Source organism: Eubalaena glacialis, chromosome 11 (genome assembly GCF_028564815.1).
Source record: "Eubalaena glacialis isolate mEubGla1 chromosome 11, mEubGla1.1.hap2.+ XY, whole genome shotgun sequence".
NCBI lineage: Eukaryota > Metazoa > Chordata > Mammalia > Artiodactyla > Balaenidae > Eubalaena > Eubalaena glacialis.
Window position 1 is genome coordinate 64,647,696 of NC_083726.1, and position 14,586 is coordinate 64,662,281.

At 36.0% G+C, this 14,586-nt stretch overlaps 1 protein-coding gene across 3 annotated transcripts in view; it reads right to left on the reverse strand.

Annotated features, from left to right (window-relative positions):
- LARP4 (La ribonucleoprotein 4) overlaps positions 1 to 14,586 on the reverse strand; it is a 60,695-nt gene that overhangs the window by 32,026 nt on the left and 14,083 nt on the right. For 2 of the 3 annotated variants that reach the window (XM_061206390.1, XM_061206388.1), the window contains exons 2-8: positions 11,557 to 11,704; positions 10,780 to 10,932; positions 8,391 to 8,466; positions 4,833 to 4,969; positions 3,238 to 3,341; positions 1,942 to 2,052; positions 1,111 to 1,164 (exon numbers count right to left, since the gene is read on the reverse strand). In XM_061206390.1, the coding sequence (XP_061062373.1) occupies positions 1,111 to 1,164; positions 1,942 to 2,052; positions 3,238 to 3,341; positions 4,833 to 4,969; positions 8,391 to 8,466; positions 10,780 to 10,932; positions 11,557 to 11,704 (783 nt within the window). The remainder of the gene's footprint in view (positions 1 to 1,110; positions 1,165 to 1,941; positions 2,053 to 3,237; positions 3,342 to 4,832; positions 4,970 to 8,390; positions 8,467 to 10,779; positions 10,933 to 11,556; positions 11,705 to 14,586) is intronic. The other variant, XM_061206389.1, reaches the window with a different exon arrangement.

Genomic DNA, 14,586 nt, shown 5'->3' on the forward strand with positions numbered 1-14,586 from the left:
ACAGAGACTAGAAGGGAAGTTACCAGCAGCTGGGAAGAATGGGAAGTTATGGTTTCATGGGTATAGAGTTTCTGGGGATGCTGCAAAGTTCTGGAAATAAATACCGGTGATGGTTGTACAGCAATGTGAATGTACTAAACGCCACTGGGTTAGTTGTACACTTAAAAATGGTAAATTGTATGTATGCATATTTTACCACAATAAAAAAAACTTTTAAAGAAAGCATATGTTACAAATTATTTGTAAATACAGCAACAGCTTAATAATTAAATCATGATACACATGAACAATATTAAATGTATACCTGAAACAACAGTGACCGAAAAGATCTATTATGAGAAAAGAATAGGCGTGTATATACTATACATTTCCATTCACGTAAAGACAGAAAGAAAATTCCTAGATGGGTGCAGAAAAAACTGCTCCCTCTCATCACCTCTAGGGAAAATGACTGGAGGAATCTGGGACAGGGAGATTTAATTAACTTATTTACTATAAATCATTTGACTTTCTTACCACATATAGGTATTACTTTCACACTTAAAATAATGTGGAGGATGGACTGTAAGGAGGGGAAAGCTGAAGGCAAAACAGTTAAAAGGCTATTCCAATTGCTCAAGCCTAAACAATGGCAGTAATGATTGAAAGAAGTTTTGAAGGCAGATTTCATGGGATGTGAGAACAGATTAGACATGTAAACCGTGAGCAAGGGTCATCAACGACAAGTTCCAGGTTCCCAAATGGCTGAGTATTAATGCAGTGATGCAGTTAATTGAAATCAAAGTACTGAGAATGTTTTCCACCTTTGTTACTAAAAAATTATTCCTGCTCCTAAGAGCAGGATTGAGATCTATGATTATCTTACATGTTGTCAATCAGCATCTAACTTTAACTTCATGCTGTCTGAAGTTATACTTCTAGAAGAAACTGCTGTTTAGAAAGTATTTTGACATTCTACCAACTAATTTCCTGAAATAGCATTTCATATGAGCCAGAAATTTCTTTAAAATCATTATGGGTTTTATAAAATGTTATTCATCTTTGTTTGTTAATAGACAGACAACAAAAACCTTCTTGTCTCATGATGGACTACTTACAAATGTTTCTTACCATGATTGGCTTGCCCTGAAATGTCTTAACTTCTTCTCTTAAGTATTTAAAAGCCTGTAACAAAGCAGGAAGGAACTTTCATTAGCATTCAAACATTTCATTAAGGCCATCATTATTCTATCAAGAGAGTTTTGGTAATTGCAACTATCTCTAAACTAAACAATAAAAAATTCTGAAGGTGATCCCATTATGCAGGTGACAGGGAATGAAAAAGTAAAAATTTAAGACCTCAGCTACAGTTCACATTTATTGTATATTAAACTACTATGGATTACTACTGACACACACTCACAAAATTCAAAACAGACCCAAAATATCACTACATATCAATTTTAAAATGGGTTCAGAGGGCCTTCTAAGATGAAGAATTAAAAAAAAAAATCAGTAAGTGGTTTTAAAATGCCATTATATAAATTTTTGTTTCAAAGGAATATTACTTTTCTTATCTTTAAATAGGCCATGATAACAATTAAGAGTAAAATCATTATGTCAAAATACCAAGAATCAGAACGGAAGTTATATATATTGCGGGCCTACTATGTAATAGAAATACTAACTACTGAGTACATGGTCTCTGATCCCCATGTTAATTTAAAAATTGTGTGTTAATTTTTTTACTGATAGCAAACAAACTGTTCTTAAATTGAAACAAAAAAAGCTTTAAGAAGATCATCAAAAAGAAAACCAATTAATAGGCAAAACCAAAAAGGTGAACAAGGTTCTCCAAAGTCTTTACAAACATTACTGTAAGCACACATTTTTCTCAATTAAAATACACACTACTTCTTTTATCACCAGGACTTCAAATCAGAAGAAAAGTTTTCTTCTCACCTGCTGTGCATCTGTGTCTGACTGGAAAGTGATATACCAGTTGCTATTGTGTGCAAATTCACAGCTTATCACCTTGGGGCAGTTTTCATTTTTAAACAAAGCTTTTACTTCCTAAAAAAGAAAATCTTCAGTTAACTCTAAAAATATATTAAAAATGGGCATATTTTTCCTCTTCATGTCTTTTGGTCCTTTCTATTTCTTTACTTAGTAACTGTTTATGCCTTCTGCCCATTTTTCTGTTGAGTAGAATTATACTCTGAAACAAGAACATGCATAGTTATAGTGTAAATTTTGTGCATGATTTAGGGATGGAAGCTTATTTTATAATCAGCAAAACTGAAGTATTATTTCAATCCTAGTGGCAAGCTAAATTCTGCTTAGAGTAAAATCTTTCCAGTCCTGTCATTGTCTAAAAAAAAAGGTGTGGGGCTTCCCTGGTGGCGCAGTGGTTGAGAATCTGCCTGCCAATGCAGGGAACACGGGTTCGAGCCCTGGTCTGGGAAGATCCCACATGCCGCGGAGCAACTAGGCCTGTGAGCCACAATTACTGAGCCTGCGCATCTGGAGCCTGTGCTCCTCAACAAGAGAGGCCGCAATCGTGAGAGGCCCACGCACCGCGATGAAGAGTGGCCCCCACTTGCCGCAACGAGAGAAAGCCCTCGCACAGAAACGAAGACCCAACACAGCCATAAATAAATAAATAAAATTAAAAAAAAAAAAAAAAAAGGTGTGGGTGGGGGGACTGTCCTACATCAACATTTTCTAGGTGCTAAGTATTTTTACGCATTTTCATTTAATCCAAATGCTCTGTCTACAATAGTCACAGACATGAACTGTGCACATATATCTTGTTTTTCATAACTGATTTAATTAAAAACTAAAACTCAAAAAAATATATGGATTTAGAAAAAGATGATTATCAAAACTCAGAGGGACTTCCCTGGTGGCGCAGTGGTTAAGAATCTGCCTGCCAATGCAGGGGACACGGGTTCAAGCCCTGCTCCGGGAAGATCCCACATGCTGCAGAGCAACTAAGCCCGTGTGCCACAACTACTGAAGCCTGAACGCCTAGAGCCTGTGCTCCACAACATGAGAAGCCACCACAATGAGAAGCACGTGCACCACAACGAAAAGTAGCCCCCGCTCGCCACAACTAGAGAAAGCCCGCGCGCAGCAACGAAGACCCAATGCAGCCAAAAAAATAAACAAAAATAAATAAATCTATTAAAAATTACTGAAAAATAAAATAAAATAAACAGTTAAGAATATTTAGCTTTAACAATACTAATGATTTACCTCTACTGGTGTTGTTTCAGGAATCTCTCTAAGAATTACAATACAACGCTTATGACTTGGTCTCACTTTCTCGCCCTTCTCATCAACTTGCACCATGGGAGAAGCTGAAATTTTAAAGAAGTTTCATTCAAAAGTGTAAAAATAGTGATATTAATAATTCCATTAAAAAATTATTCATTTCAATTTCCAACTGAATAAATTAGCAGAGGCTAACATCTTAAAGAAATTAAGTTGTAGAATCAAAGATTACAGTTACAATAAAATATCTTGAGATTGATATGCAAAGAACATTGTCCAATGTTATTCATTGCACAAATACTCAGAGTACTTATTTTGTGACGTGGCACAGTGTTGGAGTTGAAAAGAAGCCTTTAAAGAGTATACAATATTTATATCTCATAGGGCGCTTCCCTGTATACAATTACCAAATTCTTTATTTCAAGTAAAATCAATGTAGTGCATTAGCCAAACACTACTCTGGGGACTGTAATGAGCTTTGATATGTGAAAAAATTCTTCTTAAAATTAAAGTCTGAGAAACACTTAAAACCAAGAATTATATATAAATGATTACAATCTTTCTTTCAGATGCTGGTTTTGAGTTAATATAGAATGAAGGTAGTACCACAAGCCAAAACTTTTATTTCTAGTCCCTTCAAAGGATAATATGTCATATCTTCCTGTGCAGGTAAGTAGAGAGAATAAAAGTAGTTGTTAAGGAAGAAGGCCTGTGTATAAGTGCTAGGTTTCAGCCCTTGGAGGTAGGAGATTCTATCTCTTGGCAAATTCTTTAAATGTTGACAAGACCGAGTCATTTTAAGATCTGGTCAAACCAGATCAAGACTGGTTTGATCTGTACAAACCGATCAGAGATTTCATAAATGTTCTTATACCTCTGACAATGGAAATCCCTACTCCCATGTAAGTCTATTACTGGACTTGCTTTATTTAACTTCCTAACATTTCAACAAATTTCAAAAAAAAAGTGAAGATCCACCTTTACTCAAGTAGTTAACAAAACCTGTATGAGAGGTTACCAAGAAATGCTGATATAAGACACAAACACCACTAAAAATTCTTAAACCTCAATCTAAAATATAAATTCTTTACCAAACTTTAAAGCAGTGTTTGTCAAACTGCAGGTCGCAACTCTTTTAATAGGTTGTGAAAACAATTTTATAATAAAAGAAATGAACTCATTTCAAGCATTTAGTATTAATCTACTATTAACATTTCAGTTGTGTGCATGTAGTGTGTGTGTGTATTGGGTTGTGATATAAAGTTTACTTATTACTTTTGTTCAAAAGTTTGAAACAGATTGCTTTACAGGGTGTGATAATGACACATATAGCTTTCTAATAGCCCAGAAAACAGAGGTTTAATTGCTTATACTTGAGTAAATGGGTATCAAGATGAACAACCAAGGTACAGAACTGATATACAAGCTATATATGTACCAGTCAGTAAAAATAGATAAATTTTTAGCACAGAATAGCAAAAAATATGGAGTTAAAAACAATTTCCTGCATGATCAGAAGTCAAAAGAATATTTAATCTTTGATTTTAAAAGTAAGCTAAAAGGTATGATTTACATACATCTCAACACTTCAAGAATTAGGTCAGGGTCTGTGGTCAGTTTTTTTATTTCTTCCATGTTGGCAACTGTCCAAATTGGGATGAACTGATCACTGTCCATTTGAGATATCAGGTAAAGATCCTTTGACAAATTTTCTCTGAAAGGAATAAAAGAAGCAACAGTCCTATAAAACAAACAAGTCTTAAAAAGCACCTAAAGAAAAGAGATGCCTTATTCACTTTTGTCACTAAACCTAGGAAAACAAAATTATGCTATCAGAAATAACACAGTGAACTATGAAAATACGTAATATACAACAGATATATTCTAACAACTTCTGGAAAGTTTCTGAATCCCCAAATACATTGGGCCCAACAGTTTTGAACAAGGAATTTTATGAAATTATATTGATGTGGAAAGAGGCTTAATATTAAAGTATATTACAAAATATTACATACAGTTTTGTTCCATCTTATAAATACTTTATCACTGATGTTAGAATATGCATATGGAGAAAACTGTAATGTAAACCATGAGTTGGATCATGGAGGATTTTCAGTTTCTTAATATTTGCATTTTTTAATAGGTATGTTTGACTTTTTACTTAAATTTAAATAATAAAGTTAAAATAATAAATATAAAACATTTTAAATTAAGACAAAAGATTAAGATACATTTTTTAAAAAAGAAGATACAAATGCTCTATCTTACACATAAAATCTTGTTTAACAAACTGAAGGAGAATCAAATTCATGTCTTGTTATTTACATCAAACCTTTGAAGCAGTCTGGTTATAAATAGCTAGAAACCTTTGCTTAAAAGCCACCTTCTCAATGACCATCCTATTCTGAAACCACCCAAGTACTCCTGATTCCCCTCTTCCCTTGCTTACTCTGCTCTACTTTTTTCCATAGCACTTATCACCTAACACACTTCTAAGCTGCTTATTTATTATGTTTATTGTTTTGTCTCCCCCAGTCAGAATACAGGTTCCACGAAGGATCTTTGTCATTCAAAATGACAAAGCCTTAGTACCAGGCAAAGAGTAGGGTCAAGGCCTTTACATTCAAATTATACTAAAATAGAGCAGTAATTACTTTTTTAAGGTTACAGTTATCAACAAGTGGTGGTTATTTGTCTTGGGGGAAAAAAGAACAGAGAGGATACCAGTAACAAACTCACTTCAGCATAAAAGAAACAACAGGACTTCCCTGGTGGCGCAGTGGTTAAGAATCCACCTGCCAATGCAGGGATCACGGTTTGAGCCCTGATCCGGGAAGATCCCACATGCCGCGGAGCAACTAAGCCCGTGTGCCACAACTACTGAGCCTGCACTCTGGAGCCCATGAACCACAACTACTGAGTCCGCGTGCCACAACTACTGAAGCCTGGGTGCCTAGAGCCCGTGCTCCGCAACAAGAGAAGCCACCGCAATGAGAAGCCTGTGCGCTGCAACGAAGAGTAGCCCCCGCTCGCAGCAACTAGAGAAAGTCTGCACACAGCAACGAAGACCCAAAAATAAAATAAATAAATAAATTTATTTATTTAAAAAAAAAAAGAAGGAACATACTAATCAACCAGATATTCTTTAAGAACTTGAAAATAAGACAACTGTAAACATAATATTTGCACAACTAAAAGGCTGTAGCCTAAATCAACTCAGACTTTCAGCCAGTCTCTTCTTATAAAACAGTATGACACACCCTTAAAGAAACCACCTTGTCAGAAGTAAGTCAAATTAATAGATATATAACATCGAGGATTATGACTAATACCTAATATGTTCATGACTAATACCTAGTATGTCTTAGTGGCAATTTTACTGAGCTACAAATGGCAACTACCCGGCTGGTTTGAACTGTACCGTAGTTCTGAGTAGGATGTGATAGATCATGATAAGCCAGAGCTCATGCTGCAACAACTAAAAAAGCTTGGATAGATTACAAAAAAATCATATTTTTGGAGATAAAAACTGTAGAAGCTACAAGGACAAAATGAAATTCCAGAAAGATAATCTTTCTTTTCCAAGGATATCTGCAGATCCTGGACCAGAAAGAAACTAGTAGAGCTTTATTTTAGGCAGTTGCACAAGACTGGTATTATGAATTGGAAACTAAAGGAGCCCCCAATACACAGCTGATTTTCCTCCATATGACATTTACTGAGTTCTAAGGAGGAAGATGGAAGGCTGGGACCCTGAAAGATGGAAGGCTGAAAAAGCAGAGTAAAATCTTTGTGGTCTTGTGGAAGTCCCAGTAGAAGAAGGAACCTTGCATCAAACCTAAGACAGGTCTCCCTGACAAGACATTTGCCAGACTTTGAAGCTGTACAGGGTAAGAGGCTAAAGAGCTCATCTCAAACCTCTGAAGAACAGAACTAAATTTCCCTTGGTGTTTCGCGACTGAGGTAACAGAAAACTGCCAACTTCTAAATCAAAAGCCTAAGAAGGTCATGCCTAAGGAACAGAGATAAATCAGAGGTCGATCGAGTCTAATTAAAGTGGCTGCTCAGCCCTGACTCAGCTCAATCCCTAACTGGATTGAAGAAATCAATCTGCTTCTGCTTACCAGAAGAAAGCTCAAATCTTGTCTAGAGAGAAAAATTACGGCACTGCAGCTTTCTAGTTTCTTTTATATGTAGTGCCCAGCATATGTAGTGTCCAAATTATAAGCAAAATTTATAAGACATGCAAAAAGCCAGGAAATTGTGACAATCAAGAGAAAAATAAACTCAGAAATATAAGCAGACACACAAATGATCCAGTTAGTAGGCAAAGATTTTAAAATAACTATGACAAGTATGGGAGACAAAATGAATTGCATCATAGGCACAACTGACTAGAAGGGTCTTGTTTTCATAAAACTAGGGCCTGTACTAGACTATAAAGGCAAAGAATAAAAAGGTGGAGAAGAAAAGGGAGATATTCAGGATGAAGAATCAATTAAAACTGAGTCAAGACTGTATTATATGTAAGGAAATAAAGAAGTCTATGATAAAATCCAGGTTTCTAGCTTAAAAAATTGGTTTACTGGTCCTCCTCCGAAAAACAGAAGGCATTACATTTGCACGCATATCCAAACTTCTGTTTATTTTGGAAGGGGTAGTTCTACATACTGAAGGTTTATACATCTAAGCTATAAATATACCTACATAATTCTTAATTCTTATCTGTAAATAAGATATCTTGAAATGTTTGCCTGAAGGAACTCTTTATTTAATAGAAGAAACCGGTAATATAAATTCTATACCCATCCACATATCTTATTAAAAATAACTCTATGCTCAAAGATTACAAGAGCAAACTACTAAAAACATAAAGAGAACCCTAAAAATGAATATGATTATAGGAAAAATATCCAAGAGAAATTTCATTATCTTTCTACTGGGACTAGACCCTTTACATAACCAACTGGAGACCATATCTTTAAATCTAGTTAAGAAATATACTGAAGAATGATACCAAAATACATCACCAAAGGAAATTAAAACCATTTTTCCATTCTATTTCACAGGTATTTCACATCTACTAATCAAACAATTCAAAAAGGAGAAAGGTCAATTAAAAAATGATAGTGTACCGTGAGAAACAGAATTCTAATTGTTTCTTCAAACACTCTTTTAGTTCTTCTGTAGAAATTGCTGAGCTGCTTTCTCCTGATGGTAGAAAACAAGAGGGGAAAAGTTAATACCTAATTACCATAGGTAGTAAACTTTACATATTGTTTTCAGAGTAAGCCACAAAGTATGCACAAATTAAAATCACCAGAATACTGTATTTTTATTCTTTTTAGAATTCAGATACACAAGGTCTACCTTTTAACCTATCTATTCTTCTTTCTTTAGACAGATTTCATATCAGTTTTTAAATTACATATTTTATCAAGTAATAAACAAATCATCAGTAATACTAAAAGCACTTGGATACCATACTGTAAAACATTACCCTAAATACTTAAAATAATGTGATAACTACTTATTCCTTTAATGAAAACTCAAAGAACAAAAGTAATAGTAATCTAGGGGCTTCCCTGGTGGCGCAGTGGTTAAGAATCCACCTGCCAATGCAGGGAACACGGGTTTGAGCCCTGGTCCGGGAAGATCCCACATGCTGTGGAGCAACTAAGCCCGTGCACCACAACTACTGAGCCTGCGCTTTAGAGCCCGTGAGCCACAACTACTGAGCCCACAAGCCACAACTACTGAGCCCTCAAGCCACAAATACTGAGCCCGCAAGATACAACTACTGAAGCCTGTACGCCTAGAACCTGTGCTCCGCAACAAGAGAAGCCACCGCAGTGAGAAGCCCATGTGCTGCAACTAGAGAAAGCCCACACACAGCAATGAAGACCCAACGCAGCCAAAAAAAAAAATAAAAATAAATAAATTTATATACATAAAAAAAGTAACAGTAATCTAAATTTGAAGACAGGAACTACACAAAGTGCGATATATATATGGCTCCACATCTGTACTATCGGTAGTAAATCTGATGTTAGTCACACTCCTTAAACTTCTATCTCTTAACAGACTTGTTGTTGCCAAGGGGGAGGTGGGGTAGGGGAGGGATGGATTGGGAGTTTGGGGTTAGTAGATGCAAACTATTATATAAAGAATGGATAAACAAGGTCCTACTGTATAGCACAGGGAACTATATTCAATATTCTGTGATAAAACATAATGGAAAAGAATATAAAAAAGAACGTGTGTGTGTGTGTGTGTATTACTGAATCCCTTTGCTGTACAGCAGAAATTAACACATTGTAAATCAACTATACTTCAATTAAAAAAAAACCCCACTTCTATCTCTTAATACTCTTCATTGCTTAATTTTAGAGCACTATATTTTCCTGTAAAGATAAATTTTGTGCATGATTTTACCACTACTTTGTCTTACTACTCAAGATTCAAAATGATATTAGATATTAAATTAATTTCATTAAAAATGAAATAAGCATTCTATTTCTATGTAGTATATGCAACCCTCCTAATACAAAATTCATCCACTCAAATGCTGGCTAAATGAATAATAACTTCATTTAAGCTTTCAGTGTTATTACAGCAAACTTTTTAAAATACCAACTGGTTGCCAATTCACTTAAACCAACTCTAAGTTCAAAGTAGCCAGTGGATAGGTATATTATAACAAGGAGGGAGCAAAACCTAACCACCTCAAATTATTATATGGAAATACCACCCCATTCTACTTCAGAAATCAACTTACAAGCTGACCGACCTTAGAAATCTAATCCAGATATATATAATAAATAAACTGAGAACAAAGGTTTATATACCTTGACTAATGCCAGGGAACTAAGCAGTGATAGAAATGCCTACTCCCTATTACACTTATTTTCCAAAGAGACCCTTTAGAACTTAGAAAAATAAAGTTAGGTAATCAGGTTCTATAGTCTATCTTTAGTTTCTTTTAAATTTCATCCATTTTAAGTCCAAGCAATTAATAATCCATGCTAATTAAATGAATGTGAAAAAAAAAACATATCTCACAAGTTGAACTGTAGTAGAACTATGATATAACACAACCTTTTTCTCAAAATTAATCCCTGCAATCTCACATTTATAAATGCATTTCACACTGACAAAAGTGATGGGAAAATTGACAGAACTTGCGTTGATCCCAACTAATAGATCAAGAAACTTGGACTCTGAAAGATTGTAATTTAGGTCTCTTTTAACTATATTGACTGTTTTTTCCTTTCATCTTTAATTTCACACTTTCCTTTAATAAGATCTTTAAAATAAACATTCTTTTTAAATTACAATGTTCATGTTTGGCCATTTGAAAACAGTATTTATAAAAATCACCTAATATTTCATTAACATAAACTTTTCAAATAATAAAATAGACCGATCAAGGCCATGTTTACTAGAACAATGATAAAGAGACTGGAGGGGGAAAAAGACTAGCATACTACATTCTCATTTTACCAATAAAACCATAAAGTTTACCAGAAACATCATATATTTGGTAACTCAGATCTTCTGGTCCCAAAATCATTCCATCAGTTGATTCCTCAATGCCTGTAGTAGTTCTTGTGGTTTCACAAGATGAATACATTACTTCATATTCCTTACACATATCATCTGCAAGTTCTCTATTACCTGTATTAAAGAAAACATACTGGAAGTGAATAGTAATTCTTTAAAATCCTATCTTTAGGCACTCTGGGCACAACAAGATTTTAAAGAATTCTAGCAATTGGGAAAATATCCACATGATTTTAAGTAAGAGTCCAAAGGAGGTAAGTTTGACCATTATGGATAAGCTAAAATGATTAACAATAGCTTAAACTTACATAGTACTATCTATGTATAAGACAGCTTCATGTACTTTATTCACTTAATTCTCAGAAAAACCAATGCCAAAATTAATTGCTACTGTTAACGTTTTACAGATGAAGGCAACAAGCATGGAGAGGTTAAGCCATTTGCCTAAGATCAAACAGTGAGTAAACAGCATTGGCAATGATGGTAGATCAAAACTAATTTAAAAATACCATATTGTACATGGGTTAAATGCTGAACCCAAAGATACAGCTACTGTCTGAAATTAGTGACAATCCATTCGTACTGGAAATAAACGAGAATGGTATACAAACTACATGTTAAACGTTTATAAATATATTTTATCAAATAATCAAAGAATGTATTAAAAGTTCTATAAACTGGTTTGGCCGTATGTTTAATCAAAATGTGATTTAATCTGATGAAATATTTACGACTTACCCTCAGGATGAGACCCTGATGTGGCTGCTGTTTCATGCCAAGAGCTTTCAGTTCCATGAGTTACTGGAGTGGCATCAGTATTTCCTGGAGGTATTTCTTGCCATACTTTGGCATTAGGATTTAAGCCAGTTCCTTTAGATGTTACCTGCTAAATATTAAAAGGATCCATTTGTTAATTTTAAAAGTGCATTAAAATTATAAATTTAGACAAAACTTTTCCATTACTTAAATGTGAAGAAAATCCCCAATAATATTATGTAATTTAATAGTAAATATTAAATAAACAATATTTTAAAGTTTTTGGCTCAACTTGAAAATATAAACCTTTTTAAGCAGATGAACTTGAAATGTTTATATGTAAAATTTAGCTACCTATACAATAAAAACATATTTTTATAAATACTATTAATACTATTAATACTATTAACATAAAAATATAGAAATATATATAATATATATAAATATAATAATATAATATAATAATATAATAATAATATAATAATATATAAATATATTAATATAGAAATACTGCTTTACCCCAACCTACTTGCAAGTATTATAAAATTTATTAAAACTATTCACATATCTTTGACGTTAGTGTGTGTTTGAGTACCTAGAACAAATTTTTGAGTTATCTACAGCAATTTTCCACAGTACATAATTTTTATTGCCATCTAAGCTGTGATAGAGAGTCTGAATGATTCTATAAGTGGAAATTTTTTCCCAAGTCAAAAACCGCATTCTGGGACTTCCCTGGTGGCGCTGTGGTTGGGAGTCCGCCTGCCAATGCAGGGGACACGGGTTCGAGCCCTGGTCTGGGGGGATCCCACATGCCGCAGAGCAACTGAGCCCGTGTGCCACAGCTATTGAGCCTGCGCTCTGGAGCCCACGAGCCATGGCTGCTGAAGCTCGCGCGCCTGGAGCCCGTGCTCCGCGGCGGGAGAGGCCACTGCAATGAGAAGCCTGCACACTCTAATGAAGTGCAGCCCCTGCTCACTGCAACTGGAGAAAGCCCACGTGCAGCAACAAAGACCCAATGCAGCCATAAATAAATAAAACAAAAAAACAAACAAAAAAACGCATTCTGCCTTATGTTACAATGCATTATTTCATTTGTCCTGAAAGTGTATTTTCTTTTTTTAAATTTATTTATTTATTTATTGTTGGCTGCGTTGGGTCTTTGTTGCTGCCTTCAGGCTTTCTCTAGTTGCAGCGAGTGTCGTCGCCATGCGTGGGCTTCTCATTGAGGTGGCTTCTCATTGAGGTGGCTTCTTTTGTTGCAGAGCACGGTCTCTAGGCATGCGGGCTCAGTAGTTGTGGCTCGTGGGCTCTAGAGCGCAGGCTCAGTAGTTGTGGTGCACAGGCTTAGTTGCTCCGCAGTATGTGGGATCTTACCAGACCAGGGCTCGAACCCGTGTTCCCTGCATTGGCAGGCAGATTCCTAAACACTGCGCCACCAGGGAAGCCCAGAGGATTTGTTTTCTTTCTGCTGGATGACTGCACAGTAAGACTACCAATCTGTATCACTTAAAATTTTCAACGTGGGTTTCTGGAGAACAAGTAGTGGGAATTTTAGCCCTACTTTGCATCAAAGAGGATTTGTGGTTAGAATAAGATCCCTCCTTCCACCAACCCAGAGCCAAGGCTAAAGCTGACAAGTTTTCCTTTTCTCTGAGAAAGCTGTTTTTTCCCCTAGTTTATCTTGTGTCCTGTCTCTAAGCACTGCGATTAAAATCTAAGCTCTGGGCCACTAAGGATCAATAGATGCATTAGGGGCAGGCCCTAGGTTTAACACCTGCTTCTCTCTCTGGATTAGTACTTTCTGATCTTTTTGGTCTGAAGATTTCATTTGCTTTCTTACCAGCTTAAAGCTCTGCTTAAAAAATAATTTTAAAAAATTAACCAACTTCCCAGTTGTTTTTCAAAATCTCAAATTCATATTTCTTTAAAAGTACCAATACTGTCTTAAGAAAGCTAAATTGGGGAATTCCCTGGTGGCGCAGTAGTTGGGAATCCGCCTGCCAATGCAGGGGACACAGGTTCGAGTCCTGGTCCAGGAGGATCCCACATGCTGTGCAGCAACTAAGCCTGTGCGCCACAGCTGCTGAGCCTGTGCTCTAGAGCCTGCGAGCCACAACTGCTGAGGCCCACGAGCCACAACTGCTGACGCACGGGCGCCTGGGGCCATGCTCTGCAGCGGGAGAGGCCACCGCAGTGAGAGGGCCACGCACTGCAACGAAGAGTGGCTCCTGCTCGCTGCAACTAGAGAAAGCCCGCGTGCAGCAACAAAGGCCCAATGCAGCCAAAAATAAATAAATAAATAAATAATTTAAAAAAAAAAAAAAAAGCAAAATTGAAGAGAACTTCCAACAATTGAGAGGCAACTATGGTATAACAGACAAAGATCAAGTTTACTCTTCCACCCAGTAACTGTGCAATCACTGACTCCAGTTTCCTTATTTTAAAAAATATAATGGAACTTCCCTGGTGGTGCAGTGGTTAAGAATCCACCTGCCAATGCAAAGGACATGGGTTCAAGCTCTGGTCTGGGAAGATCCCACATGCTGCGGAATAACTAAGCCCGTGCACCACAACTACTGAGCCTGAGCTCTGGAGCTCGCAAGCCACAACTACTGAAGCCGGCGCGCCTAGAGACCGTGCTCCGCAACAAGAGAAGCCCCAGCAAGGAGAAGCCCGTGCACCACAGTGAAGAGTAGCCCCTGTTCACCACAACGAGAGAAAGCCCGCGTGCAGCAACAAAGACCCAACACAGCCAAACAAAATAATAAATAAATAAATAAAACCTTCATTAGGAAAAAAAAGTAAACAAGCAAGTTTTAAAAATATATATGTGTGTGTGTGTATATATATATATAATGCCTATTCTACCAAAACTCCTTATAGTTTCTACACACCTTGGACACCTAATTTCATGTGTGTTGGTCACTACTTCCTCTTTCCCTCTTGTTATTTGTACATACTTCTATTTTGTTACCACTATAATAGTTTATTTAAGTAAGTGTTCTTTGC